The sequence below is a fragment of the Bidens hawaiensis genome, unplaced genomic scaffold (assembly GCF_021521415.1).
Source record: "Bidens hawaiensis isolate Kalapana, Puna unplaced genomic scaffold, B.hawaiensis_p1.1 tig00012610_1, whole genome shotgun sequence".
Taxonomy (NCBI): Eukaryota; Viridiplantae; Streptophyta; class Magnoliopsida; order Asterales; family Asteraceae; genus Bidens; species Bidens hawaiensis.
Window position 1 is genome coordinate 411,627 of NW_027492036.1, and position 22,092 is coordinate 433,718.

The 22,092-nt window shown below is 37.4% G+C and overlaps 2 protein-coding genes across 2 annotated transcripts in view; one reads left to right on the forward strand and one right to left on the reverse strand.

Annotated features, from left to right (window-relative positions):
* Positions 1-2,931: 2,931 nt before the first annotated feature.
* On the forward strand, positions 2,932-11,231 carry LOC143541547 (plasma membrane ATPase 1-like). The gene is made up of 19 exons (XM_077034347.1): positions 2,932-3,011; positions 3,101-3,220; positions 3,854-3,952; positions 4,044-4,181; positions 4,267-4,401; positions 5,695-5,874; positions 5,958-6,164; positions 6,769-7,008; positions 7,090-7,212; positions 7,650-7,754; positions 7,841-7,985; positions 8,785-8,946; positions 9,034-9,272; positions 9,369-9,401; positions 9,479-9,560; positions 9,636-9,796; positions 9,897-10,109; positions 10,198-10,380; positions 10,836-11,231. Exons 1-19 carry the CDS (start codon positions 2,958-2,960, stop codon positions 11,112-11,114), a joined length of 2,898 nt encoding a protein of 965 aa, XP_076890462.1. The 5' UTR covers positions 2,932-2,957; the 3' UTR covers positions 11,115-11,231.
* Positions 11,232-15,819: 4,588 nt separating this feature from the next.
* The window catches only part of LOC143541532 (uncharacterized), a 68,641-nt gene continuing 62,368 nt past the window's right edge, over positions 15,820-22,092 (reverse strand). The window contains exons 10-13 of the mRNA XM_077034338.1: positions 16,588-16,626; positions 16,357-16,473; positions 16,165-16,257; positions 15,820-16,074 (exon numbers count right to left, since the gene is read on the reverse strand). Of these exons, the coding sequence (XP_076890453.1) occupies positions 15,820-16,074; positions 16,165-16,257; positions 16,357-16,473; positions 16,588-16,626 (504 nt within the window). The remainder of the gene's footprint in view (positions 16,075-16,164; positions 16,258-16,356; positions 16,474-16,587; positions 16,627-22,092) is intronic.

The following is a 22,092-nucleotide window of genomic DNA, read 5'->3' on the forward strand; positions in this document are numbered from 1 at the left end:
TATGAGCTGTGTGAATAATAAAGCCTGCGCGTGAGGCGACTTACGGGCTGTAAGAATAATAACAGCTTGCGCGCGAGACGTCTAATGAGCTGTGTGAATAATAAAGCTTGCGCGTGAGGCGTCTTACGAGCTGTAAGAATAATAACAGCTTGCGCGAGGCGTCTTATGAGCTGTAATAATAGTGGAGCTTCCGCGTGAGGCGGCTTACGAGCTACTTTATGTCCCGCGCCACGTGCAGATGTTGCATGCGCGTGCGCGTAGACTTTGGTTTTGTGTTATGCGCCACGCGCAGATGTTGCATGCGCGTGCGCGTAGACTTTGGTTTTGTGTTATGCGCCACGCGCAGATGTTGCATGCGCGTGCGCGTAGACTTTGGTTTTGTGTTATGCGCCACGCGCAGATGTTGCATGCGCGTGCGTGTAGACTGTGATATGTGTGAGCATGTGATGCGTAAGCATGTGTAATATGCGTGAGCATATGTGATGCGTGAGCATATGGTATGAGGATTCCCAACCCTTAAGTTTGGCGCGTAGCCATATGGGATATTATGAGGATTCCCAACCTTGAAGCTTGGCGCGTAGCCTTATGGGATATTATGAGGATTCCCAACCTTGGCGCGTAGCCATATGGGATATTATGAGGATTCCCAACCTTGACGCGTAGCCATATGGGATATTATGAGGATTCCCATCCTTGGCGCGTAGCCATATGGGATATTATGAGGATTCCCAACCTTGAAGCTTGGCGCTTAGCCATATGGGATATTATGAGGATTCCCAACCTTTAAGTTTGGCGCGTAGCCATATGGGATATTATAAGGATTCCCAGCCTTGAAGTTTGGCGCGTAGCCATATGGGACATTATGAGGATTCCCAACCTTGGCGCGTAGCCATATGGGATATTATGAGGATTCCCAACCTTGAAGTTTGGCGCGTAGCCATATGGGACATTATGAGGATTCCCAACCTTGGCGCGTAGCCATATGGGATATTATGAGGATTCCCAACCTTGAAGTTTGACGCGTAGCCATATGGGATATTATGAGGATTCCCAACCTTGAAGTTTGGCGCGTAGCCATATGGGATATTATGAGGATTCCCAACCTTGAAGTTTGGCACGTAGCCATATGGGATATTATAAGGATTCCCAGCCTTGAAGTTTGGCGCGTAGCCATATGGGATATTATGAGGATTCCCATCCTTGGCGCGTAGCCATATGGGATATTATGAGGATTCCCAACCTTGAAGCTTGGCGCGTAGCCATATGGGATATTATGAGGATTCCCAACCTTTAAGTTTGGCGCGTGGCCTGATGCGCGCATGCACGGCGATGGAGTGGTGACTCGTGAATGCGTGTGCATGGCGGAGGTCTCTTGCGCAAAACCCAGATGGTGGTTTCCGCGGCGGCACATGCACGGCTGCGGAGTGAGAATCCGCGGGCGCGCGTACATGGCGGCGGAAGTCTAGTAATTTCTGGATCTGCAATTTTAGAGTCAGACCTGCAACTTTAGACCTAAAATCCAGGTCTGTAATCTAGATCTAGATCTGTAAATCAGATCTAGGTAGATCTGAAGCTCGGAGCAGATTTAAAACCATCACAGATCCGGAGACCTGATCATTTGAATCAGGCCGTTTCTTCTTGCCCAGATCTGGAAGCCTCTTTTTAGATCTATGGATCTTTTTGAGCTTTAATAGAACAAGCCTTGAAGCTTTTTTCTGTAAACTTCCAGATCTGGGTTTTTCCTGGGAGAGATCCGACAGCCGAGATGAAGATCGAAGGGCAGTTCGTTGCCGTCCCACGGATGGCGCCAATGTCGAGGCGTGAAATGAATCTAACCTGATCCATGACGATGTTTCCACGGATTTTCGAGATGAACGAACCACGTCTTGATCTTCTTCTTCAGCTGCTTGAGACATGCGATGGCTTTTTGGGGGAGTGGAGGTGACTGCTAAGAAATCCTGAGATCTCTTGTTTACAGACACAAAAAAGTGGTGGTGGCTCTTATTGAGCATGACCCCCTAATAAAGAGGTGGAGACCTCCTTATATAGAGAGCCTCATGGCCACCATCATGATACCCTAATGGGCCTAGCCCAGTTAGGGTTACCTCCACAAAACCCCCTCAGCCCAATAACATTGTATTAGTCCATGTAATAAAATAAGCCAAACATAATAGATTTAGGGTCGTAGAACCGGGTTTTAGTACCATACCCCTACATCGAATAATCAAACAACAACAGAAGTATAGTAATAACCGAAAAATATCGTTGTATTCTAAGGTTGTCAAATGGCGCCAAGTTCACTAACCTTCAAAACCGGCTTCATTTGAACTGGTTTGTTTGCCGGTGTTATGTTCACTTTGCCGGCTTTTAAGAATAAACAAGTACATGTACGGCCACTTGTCACATTACACTGCATAAGTTAAAAATCAGATTAAATAATTTAATACTCTTTTATAATTAATATATACTTAGGAAAAATATTTTAATAGCCATTAGAAAATATGGGTCTTGGTCCCTTTTCTTGTCCTTGTTAAAAAATTCATTTTTAAAGATTAAAAAAAATATAGAATTAAGAAATATGTATTTTTTTAAAAGCTAATTGTTAACAAATGGGATGAAAGCAAGAATGATATGCGTGTATATATAGTTGGCCTGCTTCAAAACAAACACAAACACAAACACAAACACAAACACAAACACAAAAACACATACATCTATCCATATTCATTCATTCAACTTTTCATGTTAACAAATTTGTGTCTTGTCTTCTACACCATCTTTTGAAGCTTCAGAGTTCTAAGGTATCAACTACATTATTTGCTTCATTTCGAAGAATTTATAGTGTAAAATATAAAAATTCGGTTAAAAAACAACAAAGATACGGATTCAAATTATGTTCATGATCTAAGCTAGTAATTTGCACAATGCAGATACCAGAGCAAAACAAAGTCGAAAAAATGGATGACATGTCAATCGCGCTAAGTGCAGTCATCCGAGAAGCCATTGATTTGGTATTGCTAAGATTTATTATATTAAATCTACGATCTTCAATGCTTTGATCACATCATTGATGCAAACTCTCAATGCTTATTTATTGCAGGAGAATGCACCAATAGAAGAAGTGTTTCAACACCTGAAATGTACAAGAGAAGGTTTGAACTTTAGTGAAGTTCAAGAGCGCTTGGATTTGTTTGGGTACAATAAACTTGAAGAAAAGAAGGTACTTTTAACAATACAATTATATATTAGAGCTGACAAAGCATGTCGTGTTGTGCTAAACAGACCGTGTTTGGTATGACAATTGAACCTAAATACAACACGCTTAAATAAATGTGTCATATTGTTAAACAATAACACTGACATGTTTATTAAATAGGTTACAGAACATGACACTTTAACACGATTAAATGTAACCAGCCATAAACTCCAATGACATGAAACGTTGCGCCATGTTTAACGCAATTAATTATAAGTTGTTCAATAACACCAATTGCATGCCACGTTTAACAAGATTCTCTAAACATGGTTAAGGAATAATAAGACACGATTAACATGATAAAATAAAAGTTACTGAATATTATGATCTATATTTCATTATTATATATTTAAATACTTGTAAAACTATGCTGTTTTAATAATCTGATCATAAACTTTGTCGTGCCGACGTATTTAACACAATATGTTAAGCGAGCAATGCATGCCAAGGTTAAGCAAGTTGAACCTGTTTATGACTAGAAACTTGTTTACCACAAACAATAACCTGTTTGACTTTGTTTAGAGTCATGTCGCTGTTGGTACTACTATTTTAAGCTTCAAAACTCAAATTCTGTTTTTTTTTTTTTTTTTTTTACAGGAAAGTAAAATTTTGAAATTTTTGGGATTCATGTGGAATCCATTGTCATGGGTGATGGAAGCTGCAGCTATCATGTCTATCGCGCTTGCACGTGGAGGGGTAACTTCTCATTTAACTTTCATTTTCTTGATCTTTTGAATACGGTCAGTCACTTTGTTTTCGTATTCATATGATTCTTGATTCAACTCAGGGCAAGGCTGCTGATTATCATGACTTTGTGGGGATCATCGTCTTGCTTGTAATAAACTCAACGATAAGTTTCATTGAGGAAAATAATGCGGGAAATGCAGCTGCTGCATTGATGGCTCGTTTAGCTCCAAAAGCAAAGGTTTCTTGATTCATCAACTTGTTTAATTGTGTTTTTTTTCAAGAAGTATGAATCTTGATCTGGGTTTTGAACTCTTGTGGTTTAGGTTCTTCGTGATGGAAAATGGAGCGAAGAAGATGCTTCGTTGTTGGTTCCAGGCGACATTATCAGTATCAAATTAGGAGATATTGTTCCTGCTGATGCTCGTCTTTTAGAAGGTGATCCTTTGAAGATTGATCAGGTAATCTTTGTTGGATATTGGATCAGAAAACGCAATGAAAACTTTATGAACGAAAAGAAAATTAATGACAAACGTCGACACTTTTATTAAGAAAAACCATGCATAAGAGCATTCTCATCCAACCATTATATTATGTGAGGGGTGTTTTTATAATTTAGAGAGTGATTCAGGGTGGTGTGAGTGAAGAGTTTTTATATTTTAGAAAAAGTAGTTATTTTTCTGTATATTTGAAAAGTTACTGTTCATCCTCTATAATTTTTAATATATTTTGAAACTGGTTGTGAGTGAAGGAAAGAGAAAAGGTAACGATAAAATGTATAAAAAGTATTATTTAATTGAAATGAAGGGAGAAAATAAAGTGAGTTTTATTGTAATTTTTAGTTTGGAGATAGGAGGTGAAATGAGAATGCTCTAAATGCATTACAATTACCCCAGACTCTCTATATATACTATAAAAATAACGAATACTATGACTCAAATAAACTAAATCTTATCTATCTATTTTAAACCACACTAGATCTCTAAACATTCAAAATACTAATTAACCTAATTTGCAACTTTAATCCCTTCAACGTTCATATAACTCGTTTCAAAATTAATTTTCAATAACCTTCTGTCATTAAATCGATCAAAACGTGCCGGATTGAATTTGACCTGACTCATACATTAAACAAACACAATTCAAAGAAAGCAATATTTTAGAATTAAAATACGTTAAGACATGACACTTTCAAAAGGGGAATATAAATTTGACATGTTTGAAAAATTTTGAAACTGAAACTGTCAATTATATCCCGAAATATAAAACAAAAACAAACATTAGGGGTGTTTTGTGATTCCTTATTTTTACCTCCTTATGACTTATAGCAGTAAGTTATAAGCTAAAAGTTTATAACTTATCCTCTCACATAATAAGTCATATCGAGGTAAAATAAGGAATCCTAAACACCCCTTAATTTACACACACACAAAAAAAAAAAAAGATTTATCACTAAATTTAAGGGAAAATTAATCTTCAGTAACGAAATTGAAGCTCAAATTGAAGAAATTCGGGTCCGGCACCTGGACCACATGATCCAGCTTGTTGTGACCTTCCCGTCCACAGCTCATGGCCTCGTAACTCTACTAATAGCCCAAGTTATGTCATGCTCTCTTTGTCAGCTGCTAACTCTTAGATCAGCTTCAGTGTTTAGAATAATAAATAAATAAAGAGAAGGAAAATACCACCACTATTTTTAAAAGTAAAAGTTAATTTTTCTAACCATGCCATGCATATTATATTGAAATGCGTAGTCTGCACTCACTGGAGAATCACTACCAGTGACAAAGAATCCGGGAGACGGTGTTTACTCCGGTTCCACTTGTAAGCAAGGAGAGATTGAAGCCATTGTTATCGCAACCGGGGTTCATACTTTCTTTGGTAAAGCGGCTCATCTTGTCGAAAACACGACTCATGTTGGACACTTTCAGAAGGTCTGTCATGTCATGAACACAGTTCAGTTCTTTAGTGGTTACAACATAGTGCATAGTCTTTATGATTTTGTTTGTACCTGCAGGTTCTAACGTCGATTGGAAACTTTTGCATTTGTTCGATTGCTGTCGGTATGATAATCGAGGTTATTGTTGTCTACGGTATTCACCAGCGGGAATATCGTGTTGGAATTGATAACCTTCTTGTTCTGCTGATTGGCGGGATACCCATCGCGATGCCAACGGTTCTTTCTGTTACCATGGCGATCGGTTCACATCGTTTGTCTCAACAGGTAAAACGAGTGGCTTCAAAACTACGGGTGTTTGGATGCAGGGGTGTAAACGAGCAGAGCCGAGCTCAGCTTGCTTTACTTACATGAGCATGAGCTTGAGCTTGGCTTGTTTCAAGCTTTATTTCTCAATCTCAAGCCCTGCTAGACTTATTTATTACTTAATAATTAATTTATATGCAATTTTATTTATTTCTAATATTATCTGTTGATTTAAAATTTACGTATACCGTAATATATATTATTTAGTTACTTTTCTCGTAATTTTATATCTAATAATAAATTTAATACAAATATATAATAAATACTATAAATAAAAACTGTATAAATAGCAGGATTGTTTAAGCTCGCGAGCCAGCTTGAGCTCCAGCTCGATTATTGATGCCAAGCTTGAGCTCGGTTATTAAACAGGCTTATTTCCAGACTCAAGCCCGAACTCGTTTAAGCTCAGCTCAATTTGAGATTTTAGTGACTCAATCTCAAGCAGCTCATGAGCGGCTTAGCTTGATTACATCGCTATTTGGATGTGCATTTCGAAAGAAAATGACAAAGTGGTATTGTTTTAAAGATCATGATCTAATCATTTACTTGAACATGATTTGAACAGGGAGCGATCACGAAAAGAATGACCGCGATTGAAGAAATGGCCGGCATGGATGTGCTATGCAGTGACAAAACTGGTACACTGACACTCAACAAGCTTACGGTTGACAAAAACATGATCGAGGTCTTTGCGAAAGACGTTGACAAGGATATGGTTGTGTTAATGGCTGCACGGGCCTCACGGCTCGAGAACCAGGATGCGATCGATGGAGCTATCGTTGCTATGCTTGGTGACCCGAAGGAGGTACTGTCGCTTATGGGTTTTTGTAAACAAGAAAAGTACATAATTTGGTCATTGGATTTTGATTTTTTGTAATAAATTTAGGCCCGAGCTGGGATTAAGGAGGTCCATTTTCTACCGTTTAATCCAACCGACAAAAGGACTGCGCTTACGTATACAGATAAAGCCGGTAAAATGCATAGAGTTAGCAAAGGCGCACCTGAGCAGGTACAAACATTGTTCTAAAAGTAAGGGGAAAAAATTGTACCAAAAACCAAAAACCAAAAACCAAACCGACTTTTACAAGCTAACCGAACCCAACCCGTAAAAGTAAAAATTCATCTGACTTTTGTTATTGAATTTATCTATTATAATTAGTTTTGAATGCTAAGTAATTTTTTGTAAATTAACAAGTAGCCCGAAAATGCACGTTAAGCCCAAACATGTAACCAGAAATTAATTAATAGATGGTCTAGGCCCAAAGTTATGAGTAGAACCGAATCCATTGTGAAAAACGAAAACTGAAAAGCCCAAAACCGAACAGTGTTAAAAAAACCCAATAACTAAATTTTCGGTTCTTGCTTCGGTGTGAGGCTGTGAATCCAGAATTGATGCATGCACACCCCTACTAAAATATAACCAAATCATTTGATAACATTGTGCAGATACTCAATCTTGCACACAACAAATCAGAGATTGCAAACAGGGTACATTCGATAATCGACAAGTTTGCAGAGCGTGGGCTTCGGTCCCTTGGAGTCGCTCGCCAGGTGAATCAGTTGTTTCATCATTGTTATCTTAACTTCCTTTATTAAAATCCATCTCTTTTGTTAATATTGCTTGGATTTTGTTTCAGGAAGTGCCAGCCGGAACCAAAGAGAGTCCGGGTGGCCCGTGGGAGTTTGTGGGCCTTCTTCCGCTATTCGACCCTCCACGCCATGATAGTGCTGAAACGATCCGGAGAGCTTTAGATCTTGGCGTGAGCGTTAAAATGATAACAGGTACTTCTAAATATGTGACATTAGTTTATGATTGAACAATTAATGACACGTTCCGGAACACGACATGAAAAAGAACAGGGTTTGGATCGGCTGACATACCCATTTATTGGGCAAGTCAACTTGAACACAACCCGTTTACAAAAATGTCAACTCAAACATGACCCGTTTAATAAGTGGGTTGACTTGTTAACCCATTTAGAACCATTTTATCAACTCTTCATTCTTAACAATTTATTTATTAATTTTAACTACCCATTATTTGATCCTTTAAATTCACTTCTTCTAGTCTTGAACTAAATATATAAACAAAGTTTGTTAATTGGGAGTTATAGATAAAATGTTTAAATTGAGTCGAAGTAATTAATTGTTTAATTTGTTACTAAATGAAAAGGATGTCACTAGTATTCATATATAACTATAGAATGGTTTGACATGAAACATGACATGAACTTTTAAGGTTTTAAGAGGGGTTTGACATGACATGACACAAAAAGAGCATGTTTGGGATTTAGTTTGAAAAATGCTTATTGGCTTATTGGTGTTTTCAAAAAGCCAGTAAGTTAAAATGTGTTTGGCAATCACAAAAATCTTTTTTATTTTAGCTTTTTGAAAGGGTTAAAAAGCAGTTTTCCAAAAGCCTCAAATTCTGGCTTTTCGAAATGACTTTTTGAAAAAGTCAATAAGCCAATAAGCATTTTTCAAACCCAATCCCAAACATGCTCAAAGTATGTGGGTCGGATCAGGGTTTCAACCCTCCAAGCTGACTCGATTGACGCCCCTATTTAAATTATGATTCCAGGTGACCAACTGGCAATTGGCAAGGAAACCGGAAGACGACTCGGAATGGGGACCAACATGTACCCGTCTTCAGCACTGCTCGGTGACAGTAAAGACGGGTTTGGAGCTTTGCCGGTCGATGAACTAATCGAGAAAGCCGACGGTTTTGCGGGTGTCTTTCCTGGTAAGAACTAAGAACAACAAATAACAATCTTCATAACTTACTAAAACATAACATGATTATATAACGTACCATGTTTTTTACATGCAGAACATAAATACGAGATAGTTAGAAGATTACAAGCCCGAAACCACATTTGTGGAATGACGGGTGACGGTGTAAATGATGCGCCCGCTCTAAAGAAAGCGGATATCGGGATTGCAGTGGCGGATTCCACCGATGCAGCTCGTAGTGCTTCGGATATTGTTCTAACCGAGCCTGGGTTAAGTGTGATTATTAGCGCGGTCTTAACTAGCCGGTCAATTTTTCAAAGAATGAAAAATTACACGGTAACTGTCTATCTGTTTCTCAGTCATTAAAAGTCTTCTGTTTTGTAGTTTAGTCTTTCAAACTAATAATGTTTTTTTTTTAATTTTCTTTTGTAGATATATGCGGTTTCTATCACCATTCGTATTGTGGTGAGTGTCTCGGTTTTAACTTTAACAAGTTGCATGTTTGACCTTGACTTCCAAGGGTTGACTTTTTTCGCATGCAGCTAGGTTTTATGTTGCTGTGTGTTTTCTGGAAGTTTGATTTCCCTCCGTTCATGGTTCTCGTGATAGCCGTCCTAAACGATGGTATATCGAATAAGCATTCGTGAATCGTGATCACTTTGTCTAGTCAAACATACGTTGACTTTTTTTATCGTCCAGGTACGATCATGACCATATCAAAAGATAGAGTAAAGCCGTCTCCAATTCCCGACAGTTGGAAGCTCACGGAAATCTTTGCGACCGGGGTGGTTCTTGGTGCTTACTTGGCACTAATGACAGTTATTTTCTTCTGGTTAGCATATGAAACTAACTTCTTCCCGGTATGCTCTTTGACTAAGCGTTTTTTATAACCGGTCTAACCAGTGAACCAGTGAGGCAAGTTTTCAAACATTGGTATGACTTTACCAACTTCTTATGCAGAACATGTTTAGTGTCAAGGATTTCAACTCACATCATCGTAACATGTCGGTCAAAGCTGAGTCAAAGGAGCTAACCGAGATGATGGCATCGGCTGTTTATCTGCAAGTCAGCACCATCAGCCAGGCGTTGATCTTCGTGACAAGATCTCGGGGCTGGTCCTTTACCGAGAGGCCCGGGTTTTTGCTTGTAACTGCATTTTTTATTGCTCAACTGGTAAAACACTTAAAACTTACTTTTAACATTATAACTTTCAACTTTTAAGCCTCATTTGTTTCCTTTTAATACCTTTTTATGTTTCCAGGTGGCGTCGATTATTTCTGCTCATGTTAGTTGGGAACTGGCCGGAATCCGGAAGATCGGGTGGGGGTGGACCGGGGTGATCTGGTTGTATAACATCTTGACTTACATGTTACTTGATCCTCTCAAGTTTGGTGTTCAATATGCACTGAGTGGAAGAGCTTGGGGTCTAGTTGTGGAGAAAAGAGTAAGTTTTTAGTTTCTTTGGGCTTAAGTCGTTATGACGTGACACGATCTAGCATAAAATTCACGGGGTAGGTTTTTAGTCTAAGCGGGCGTAGACGTTTTGCTAAACGGGTTGGGTTCGTATTGACTTGGCAATTTCAAGTGTTGCCCATCTATCTTTATTAATTAAATGTGGTTGGATATTTTATAATTTATTCCAAATTTTAAAGGATGAAAGAGAATTCGAGTGAACTTTTATGGTTTTAACGCAATTCGTTTTTTTTTTCTTTTCAATTTGAAACTTTTGAGTATATTAATCAACACAAAATTAAGAATCAAAACTTGGGATAAACAGGCCGTGTTCGTGTCAACTTAAATATATTAGTTTCTTATTCAAGCTCACAAGTTTGACATGCCAGCCCACGTGCACGACCCGTTTAACACCCATATACTGATTCAGCGTTGTCGATTTTGTAGACCGCATTTACAACGAAGAAAGACTTTGGGAGGGAAGCTCGAGAGGCAGCATGGGCCACAGAGCAACGAACGTTGCACGGGCTCCAGTCATCGGCTGAGCCAAGAATGTTCGGAGATCAAGGGACATTCAGGGAGATTAGTGTGATGGCCGACGAAGCAAGACGAAGAGCTGAGATCGCACGGCTCAGAGAGCTTCATACACTTAAGGGAAAAGTGGAGTCTTTTGCTAAGCTAAGAGGATTAGACATTGATGCAGCCAACCAACACTACACAGTTTGACTGGATTCCTAATTTTGCATTTTCATTTTCATATTGTTTTTCCTTTCCTTGATTAATCGAAATTTCTTAATATTATCTATCACTTTTGTTCCCTTGAGACCAAAAAATGTATCTTGAGAGAATTCTATGTATGTTTATTCTTTTGTTATTCCCGTCACTAGTTTTGTTTTGATGATTTGCACATCATTAAATTCACATCTAAAAAAACACGATGTATAAATAACACACGATAAATTTAATGATGCGTAGAAGCATACGAATCAAATCCCGTTAACTAACGATATCTCTCCTAAGTCTTACGTATAATGATATCAAACCTTTTCAACGTACGAAAGTCAAGGTAAAATCTCTAGTTTAGGCGTTTGGCTCTTGTTTACTAATCCTTCTACTTCACTTTTTCACCAAGAAATGTTATGTTTCATTTCAATATCATTGTGAGGGATTTGGTCTGTTTAACGTACGAATTGCAACTCCGTTTTCGTAGAAAATAACATTGGTACGTAGCTTAAATTAATTGAGTAGCTAGCTTGCCTACGTGTTAATAATTCCACGAACAGTAGCAAAAACAAGTTCTCCACCCTGCTTGCTAGCTTGCTTTCGTATAATTAATTGTTCACCTTCTCTGTATTGCGATGAACTCCCAAGAAATAATAATATTGGCTTTCAAAAATCAATTCCGCCTTCTTTCTTTTCTTTTTCCAACCATACGTCTACAGCCAAGAATAATAAACAATAATGTAGCCGCAGTCTTCTCCTCGCTTATATAATACTATGATATAGCCTGTGTAATACACAAATGGTTAAAAAAATATAATAAAAAAAGTTAAATTTAATAATATTAATAGTAAGATACTTTTTGAATTCATAAGATATAAATAATGATAAATAAAAATTTATAATTCATAAATATCTAAAAATGTCATTTAATACAACACTTAAAGCTATATTTGTAACTTTATTAGTAATTCTATAAATGGTAATAGTATTAGTTGGCATCTTATGTCACACCCCGTTAAGCAATTTGTGAAAGCGTAAAACATAAATGTAATAGACATCACTGGTATCAAACGCATTGTTTACAATAAAACATTACTAAATAATTTACAATATATTACATTGTTCTAACATCTTTTACAAGCTAGGTGATACAATCAAAACTAGTCCGTTAACTACTTTACTTCATACTCGCATCAGTTTACACGGCCTCAATCACAATCCAGACACGTAGCACATTATCAATCTACTTCAAATATCTGTACACCTGAAAAGCATGTTGAAAACTGGTCAACTACGAGTAGTTGGTGAGTTTCATAAGTTTTAACAAAATCAATACAACGTACCACACAATCATAGCTTGTATGTACGTGCGTATGTAAAAATATATTTACGTTTGTACGTATGTACATCTGTATGTTTGTATGTATGTATGTTTATGATATAAGTATGAAAAACTATGATGAGATTGTGACTGTTCATTCGTATTACGTACCTCCATTTTCCACGTAAAATCAACCCATGTGGCCCCCCTTCCGCCCACAATAGGTTCCAAGTAACTAAACAAGTACCACATAGTGTGTGTGTGTGTGTGTGTATATATATATAGTATTTCTCACGCACATTTACATAGTATGTATATAGATATATATATATATATAGTCAAGGTCAGTTAGAATTCAAGACTTGGATCCGAGTTCACCTGGGAATGTCAAGACCAAATGAAACAGAACTACCCTCACCTATTCCCTTTATAATCCGAAACCAGCCCCAACTTCTAAATTTTCGGGACGAAAATTCTTAAAGAATGGGAGAATGTGACACCCGGCTAAAAATTAGCCTAATCCCATGACTAATGTAACCGTGCTTATGTAAATAAAATAATATAATAAACAAAGTGACATTATTTTAGTCCAAAAACTTCAAATATGCGTGATATATTTATTTACGTTTAAAAAGTTCAATTGTGTCACGTATCGAACACTACGCGAAACAAAAACCAGCGACGACTTAAAAATAAAGGTTAAATTTCCAAAGTATCCGGAACAACTCGAAAAATCATTATTATGATAAAAATATTAGTAATAAGTTATAAACTTATTTTTAGAAGGTTCGGTTTGGAATATTTAAAAGTTAGCTGTTCAAGAGCCAGTGTCGGACATTGTATGAACCCAAAATTAACCACCACCAAATTTAGTTTCTTTAGCTCATATTGTCAGGAATTCAATATCGGATCAAATATGATAAAATTTATTAGAAATGGAGTTTGTTTGTTTAGTTAAAATTCATAAAACATAAACTAGGAAGCTTAAGACTTTAATTAATTTACCTACAAAACCCAAAACCGTCTTCACACATCCAACCCAACCGTACCCCACCCCATTGTTTTGTAACCAAACCACATACTCATCATAAGCTTAGATTGTTGGTGGAATAAGAACATGACAACTAAGTCTACCATCACATGATATCTCCACCTTTCAAAGCTATATTGCGCACTCACCATCCTAAAATTTTCTTCTTCCTTCCTTCTTTAAAATTCCGTCGACCATCCCACCACTTTTCTGCATCACCATTTTTCTCACAACTAACATAAACCACCATGAAGTATAATCTTTTCAAGACCAAATAGAGATATTAGGAGGCATTCAAAGAAGTAGAAACACCCATTTGAAGCACACACTCAAGAGAAAAATCATCATCTTCTCACCTTATCAGGCGAATTCTAACCACATGAGGTGTTTGGACATATCTAGTGTTGTACCTACTGAAGATGAGTTTCTCACAAATCCCTTTGTTTTAATAATTAAATGTTTTATAATGGGGGGACACATTTCTTAAGCACTTTATTTTACAATTATATTAAATGTAATGGGTTAAATCAGATTGCGTGAAATACTTGGGTAAGGAAACAACTGCCTAAATTTAGTATGAACACGAAGGTAAGGAAACAACTACCCGGTCGTTATAACCGTTAACCTTGTATTAGGACGTAGAAATATTGATAGATCTATCGGGGTGACGCCCTGCCTGCCGACCAGTCGCTCTAGTTAAATGTTGGGGGCAAATATTTTGAGTTTGGTATGTGTCGGGTTATAGATTTAAATTCCTTGCATGTGTCATATTTCTTGAAAACTTATGACTAATACACTTGCTATAATAATAAAATGTTGGACAAAGTTTGAATTACGAATTACCTTCATAAGCGTTCGAAGAGGATTATATATATTGATACGACTGTGAGTTGTTAACGCGATTTTCGTTATTTCAACGAAAGTTGACTTCGGGCCGTATGGACGAAGTGGTATTTATGGAAATAATTAAACCAAGAAAAGCTTTGTTTCAAAATACATGGTTTTAGAAACCGAGAACTCACCAACCTTGTATTGACAAAATATTTTAAATGTGTCTTTCAGGTAAATGAAAAGTGGAAGCTTCGTGGAAGGCGCGGGAAAAGATGGTGTGGGTGTTTGAATGGAAACTGTTGAATTTTCAAAGTTTGAACTTGTATTTGAATAAAATCATGTATTATGACACGTGTAAAAACTCTGATGGTTGAATAAAGTCCAACTTATGTATTATATGTAAATTTGATTGTGATTGGCTGAAATGGCATCTGTCATCACCCGAAACGACTTAGTCAAAGTCTTCCACTGTTTAATTAAGATTTTCGGGACGTGACATAAATCTTTGGACTACACTGATCATAACAAAGGTGAATATGCTTAATCTTTACATACTACTAAAATGAGTCATTTACATAAAAGCTTGCATGGGTTTACGATCCCTAAAACTTTCGTATCTGCTGATATTTAAGCTAGTTATACGTGTGTCTTGATCCTTGTATATGTAGGTAGAGGGTACGCATAGCCCACCACACTTAGTATCTGTCCCTGTCTCATTGAGCCAGTCTATAAGCCTGTGTGAGGGCTGGATTATGTGATATAATTGGTACGCCGGTCTAGAGGGCCGCTGATTGTATCGAGTTTGAGCTAAAGATTTATATGTTTAACTTGATTATTTCCTTTGCCATGACGGGCCATGTCATAAGATACCCGAGGAGATACATAGGTTCGTATCAATAATTTTTGGAGTCAACGAGTTCACCAGCACATAGCTGACGTATTTCCTCCCACATTTCAGGGAAACAAGTTAAGCAACAGTAGCAAGAAATTCGAGTTATTAATGAAGTTAGATGCTCGATACATAAAGATGACTATTACAAATATATTCAAAATCACATGAAACACTTTTATAAATCAAGCATTCGGGTACTTAATATCCAAAGAGTTTTAGTATAAATAAATATTATATTTTAAATAATGTCTTTTATTAAAAACATCCCACAACTCTGATATATTTACAAAACAAATACTCACTATTGGTCCCCACACCTAGGCCCATGGAGCCGGGTGTGACAAATACAAATCGATATAATATAATTTCCAAAGATATTTGTTTACTAAGAGTTCGGTCTGTTTAACATATAGATTACAAATTATTTTTCATATATAAAAACGTTTGCATTCTCTGCTATTATTTTCACATAAATACTAAATACTTTAAAGTGAAAGTGATCTAGACACTATACGTGTCTTACTGAAATGCGAAACCTACAAATCGTGTAGATTTACACATGCTTTTCAAACACGAAAAACATTCATGAATAATAAACAACAATATCGTGTTATAGATGAGGAATAACATTCGCTCAATGATCTTGCTGTCCAACTAGTTTTCTCATGAAACCGGAGGCATCCAAAGAAGACAATGAAGGTTGATAACGATTTGATTTTTTAAGAACCGGATTTCCAAGGGTATTTTTGTCACTTAAATATGGCACAATGTGTTCCATCATATCTTGTTTAGTAATGTCAAGATGCTCTCCGGTCACATTTACAAATTTGACCCTCCCCGCTTCATCCAACATCCTCAAACCAATCCAATCTTCAATATATAGTTTTGTCTATACAATGTACATGCAGAAATAAAATTAAGACTCTATGAACTTATTAATAAGTTATATCATACAATACATGAATGCATGATCATGTACCTCTTGTGGTGGAAGTATTGGATCCAAGGCTCCATCAGGAAAATATCCAAACCATGAGGTTTCTTTTGGTACCAAAACAGGATCGCTATCAAACTAACATTCCAAACAAAAAAAAAAAAGAAAAAAATGCATAAAAATATGTCACTTTTAATTAATGCAATGAAATTTGTACTTCAGGACTTGAAATCTTACCTTTATAAGCACCAAGTTTTGCAAACTAGAGAATCTTACTTTATATGTAGCATTTTTTTCAAACTCATTATTTAGCTTTGGGAGGAATTTACACCCTTTGCGATACGCATCAAGATCCTACATAACCACTCCCCCCCCCCAAAAAAAAAAGAATGGTATCAATATCTGATTATTCACCACAAGTTCGTATAGTTGCGATTAATGTGTAGATCGAAATCGATTTTTACTCACAGTTGGGATCTTGATGCAACTTGCTGGAGCGAAGTGTTCCTGTACAAGCAACATCATGTTTAGGTTTCAATTGTGTTGGGTTTATCGGCTAAGATGTTCAACCCCAAACATGACCCATATTTTTATTCTTATAAAACGTCAATACTAACCAATATATACACTTAGAATTGTGTAACTTCAAATTTAAACAATTTATCTAAACGTATCAAATTTTTCCGTGGTAATAATCATGTTATAAATGTTTTAGTCGGGTTGGTTAATAATAGAAAAATGGGTTAACAAAGTCATAAAAAGGTTAGTGGGTCAATCAGTTTAGCTTAACAAGTTGGCAAGTCCATGTTTTATTAACGGGTTAAACTGGTCAACCATAAAATATCTTTTAACCATTTTAGATACGTGGGAAGTAAGTAAGGGGCTGTTAAGGTATCTAAGATTAGATGTAAAATCCTTCAAAACTAAGTAGTTTCAAATCAAATCAATAAAAATTGAATTTTATATATTATATTCCTACTTTTTTCTCATTAATTTCTTAACTCTCGTCCCTAAATTGTTACGTACACACCATTATGGATCGATACATCCCTTCACTATTTATCATAATTCGTTAATAATCATCGGTGTTCTAAAATCTAAGCACCATATACAATCTATTCCGATCCATAATGATGTTGGTAGACTACCCCAAATCCTTGATTCTTGCTTTCCACTTATAATGGGATTTTTTTGACGTTCTTTTGTTTATTGTTTTATTTCTTAATTAATGCAAAACAGTTTTCAGCTAACAATGAAAATTGAACCATATTTTCATATTAATCCGATGACCGATTATTGATAACAATAAGGAGTTGTAGTAACTTATATTATACTACAGAATGACTATTAATCATTTCTGCTCATTTATTTAATTTAGTTTATCTTTGTTATTTGAATTTTGAATTGCATTTACGTAAGCAACTAGTTTGTTGTAGACTCCATGTAAATCTCTTTTCACTTCTCTTAGCTTTTGTACATGTAACAGTCCTAGTTATTTAATGAAATAATTGATTACAATTATTTGTTATTCTTCGCACCTCACAAACATCTCTAGTTCTTACCCTACTCAAAATGCTTACTATACTTTTAATCCGATCAACCACAAAACATATGTTTCACAAATCACAACATGTGGGTTTTGTAGAACATGAGTTTCCATTCGAGAAACTCACTGCTTCCAACCCCATCCCCACCCATTGATCATGATGCTTGGCTCCCCATATCCCTAACCGTATCAAATCCACCTCCATCCAACATTGTAACATCCTCAAACTCAATTACTAAAATTCCAACACATTCTGTTGACCAACCACTATCATCTGGATCATTATCACATGTTTCCCCCCCCCCCCCCCACCCACACACACATCTTCCTCATCAAATCAAATATCTCATTCATCAAACTCCCAAACTAACAATTCAATGTCACCGATTATCCCCTCTAACACCACACCACACCACACCATCCACACGAACCAACCCAAAACTTAACCCTCGTTATCATAACTCTAAATATTTGCTCTTTACATCCTCTTCGTCTCCCATTACTCAACCGCCTACTATCACCCATGCACTCAAACATCCATCATAGCGTAAAGCGATGCAAGATGAATTCGATGCTCTTGAAAGAAACAAAACTTGGCCGCTTGTACCCTCTTCTCTCGCACCTAATCTATTTGGTTGCAAGTGGGTTTTTCGAACCAAGTACAATATTTCAGACGGGCTTGTTGAATGCCTAAAAGCACGCTTGCCGCCAAAGGTTTTCACCAAAGACCCGACATCGATTATATCAAAACCTTTAGCCATGTTATTAAGCCCGCTACTCTTCTCCCCGTACTCTCTCTAGCAAGCTCTCACAAATGGTGTCTTTGAAAACTCGATATTAATAACGCCTTCGTACATGGTAACTTGAATGAAGACGTTTACATGGCCCAACCTCCTGGGTTTGTCAATCATTCCTATCACATATGCAAACTTAACAAAGCCATTTAAGGCCTTCAACAAGTGTCTCGTGCTTGGTATGAGGAATTAAAGTCATACCTAATCTCTCAAGACTCAAGGATTCAAGCCTACCATCTCTGATTCTTCCTTATTTACTCTCACCATCGGTACTTCCCCTGTATCTGTAATAATATACGTAGACTATATAATTATTACTGGTCCCTCACACTCTCTCATAAACCACTTCTTCAATAACCTTGCTTCTAAATTCTCTCTTAAAGATTTGGCCCCCCTCTCCCACTTTCTTGGAATGGATCAGTCATCCTCATTCACGAGGCTTGTTCCTTTCTCAAAGGAAATACATCATTGACATCCTCCTTAAAGCCAAAATGAGTTAGCGTAAGCCAATATAAACACCTATAACATGTTGTGAATCTCTCTTTAACTATACGGGGTGGTACTCCACATACATCGCGGACCCACCGAATATCTCGCACACTTGTTGGTTCTCTACGAGTCTACAATACTTATCTATTATACGTTCCGGTATATCATTCACTGCTAACAGGTTGTCATAGTTTATGCATGCACCTACATCTTTACACTGGGTAGCCTTGAAACGGCTTATACGCTATTTTAAAGGCACACTACATCATGGCATACTTCTTCGTCATAGCTCCCGCTTACATTTACATGCTTTTACCGATGCTTATTGGGCGGGAGATAAAGACAACTACCGAAGCACAACCGGATATGTCGTTAATCTTGGTTCAAATCCCAAATCTTGGAGCTCAAAAAGACACGGAAGCTGAATTTCGAGCGGTCGCCTCAACTACTACTGAACTTTCATGGATCAACTCACTGCTGTAAGAACTCGGGTTCAATTAATCAATCATGCCCACCATATTCTGTGATAATTTAAGTGCTATTATGTATTATGGGAATCCCGTCTTCCATTCACGTATAAAACATTTGGCATTAGACTTTCATTTCATTAGAGAAAAAGTTCAAGCTGGAACCTTACGGGTTACCACGTTCACGTTTTAACTTGTTATCATCCAAGATTAGGCAGGGAGTGTATATCTTGCGAGGACATATTAAAGAATGACTATTAATCATTCGTGCACATTTATTTAATTTAGTTTATCTTTGTTATTTGAATATTGAATTGTATTTACATAGTCAACTAGTTTGCTGTAGACTCCATGTAAATCTCTTTTCACTTCTCTTAGCTTCTGTACATGTATCAGCCCTTAGTTATTGAATGAAATAATTGACCACAATCATTTGTTTGCTTTCTTTATACTTATGCTAGTATTTTATATTCAAAGCTTTTCAAAATGTCTCCATCACATACTCCATTTCCACATTCCCACTAATCGACTTATCGACCCAACGTACTGTCCAAACCCACACCCACCCTTCTACTTCACAGGCCGAAAAGCCTCCCTTCCCCTGGTCAGCACATTCCAAGAAATTCACTCCTATTTCACATAGTCACTTACGCACCCCACCCTGTCTTCTACTGAATCATACACCACTTCCCAAACCCGCTCACCCTCTTCGCCATTCATCTCTAAATTTCATATGGCACCTCAATCGGCTTCCACAACACTTTATGTTCACCTCTAGCTCCACAAACACGTAAATCGAATTCCTATTATACAATCGACAATTTGTTAACCACACTACACTTCACCCCATTCCTTTTGTTGTTGAACCAACCACTCACACTCAAGCATTGAAAGATCCCGAGTGGCACAAGGCAATGGGCAAAAAGTTTAATGCCCTCCATAAAAATGCCACGTGGGAGCTTGTTTCTCCGTCACAACACAAACCAATCGGTTGCAAGTGGGTTTTACGTATCAAATGCTGCACAGATGGCTCTATAGACATATACAAGGCTCGCCTAGTCACGAAGGGGTTTCTTCAAGGATATGGCAAGGATTACTTTGAAATGCTTAATCCTACCACTAAACGCATGACTATCCATACGGTCAATTCTATTGCTTTATCTAAAAAATGGCCCATTCGGCAACTCGACGTTAATAATGCATTCTTGCATGGCACCTTACACGAAGATGTTATATATTCCAACCTCCGAACTATGTTAATCCGAACCTCCCTCTGTTGGCACAATTGTTGTTTGGCCCAAGTGTAAAGCCCAACCCAAGAATTATTAGGGTTTATTATATTTGGTAATGTCTTGACTAGCAAGTTTGGTTAGTCTTTATAAGCCGAGTTATGGTTAAACATTAGAATAAGAGAAGTTGGTGCAACCAAGTTAGGGTTCATCAAGAGTCAAACCGAGTTAGGGTTTTAGAGTTGTAATCAGTTTTTTGAGTTATATTTTCTGATTAGTATAAACGAGAGTTAGTCATTTACTTTCGTGTTTGATTATCGATCTGGGACTTGAATTGGTATCAGAGCCAAGTTCAAGAAATCGATAATCGACAAAGCCGCCGCCGGAAGAATAACCCGCCGCTGTTGTGTGAGTTGGACACAGCCGCTAACGGGAAGAAGACCGTCGCCACCCACTCACCTCAAGACCAAGCCACGCGGGGAAGAAATCGTGACCGACGACCAAGTTCATCGGGTCGCCATCGCCGTTCTCGCGTCACCGGGTTCTTGTCGTCAGTTTCTTGTTTTAGGATTAAACAAGGTGTTCGTAGACTTTTGTTTTGGTTCTTTGTTTTGCGGTTTAACAAAGAAAGCAAACTGTGGGTCTTCGAAATTCTTTGCAATTAGTGCTCACAAAGTTAATTGGTGCTGAAGTTATTTTTGGTATTAATTGGTGTGACGAGGAGGATTTTGAAGAAGGAAAAGTCAAAAGCTAAATCATACTTGATTTTCCTTCTGATAAACGAGAAAAAAAGGGAAACAAGTTGTTTAGGTTTTTTTCTTTTTTGTTGACTTGTATTTTATTTGGGTTGAACAAGACGGTTCAATTCAGAGTTCGTATTTTGTTGGGTTAAACGAGTAAGGTTTTAACCAAAGTTTGATTTATTCTGTGAAAAAGTGGGTTCGGTTCTAAAAAGTTGTTTAGACTGAGCTGTTTGTATTTGTTCCAAAGAAGTGGGGCAAAAAGGGTTCGACGTCAATGGCAGGTGACGAAGAAAGACCGGTAATCCAACCCAAAGTGAGTTGGGGGATTTCGTTACAGGTTCCAAAGCTGAATGGAACTAATTACATCACATGGGTGATCGTGGTGGAAGCGATATTGGATGATCAAGACCTATGGGATGTTGTTCAACCAGAAGAGGGTACGGTTATTGATGCAAAGAAGAATAAAACGGCAAGATCGTTTTTGTTTCAAGTGGTGGATGGTGATATTCTTCTTCAGATTTCTCAATACAAGAATGCCCGAGATATATGGACGGCTTTGAAGGCACGGTATGTTGGGGCCGAGCGAGTTCAAAAGGCTCGACTGCCAACATTGAAAAGTGAATTTGAGAAACTCAAGATGGCGGAAAACGAGACTGTTGACGAGTTTGCAGGAAAAATAACAAGTATGGTTTCAAAGGCAATGAG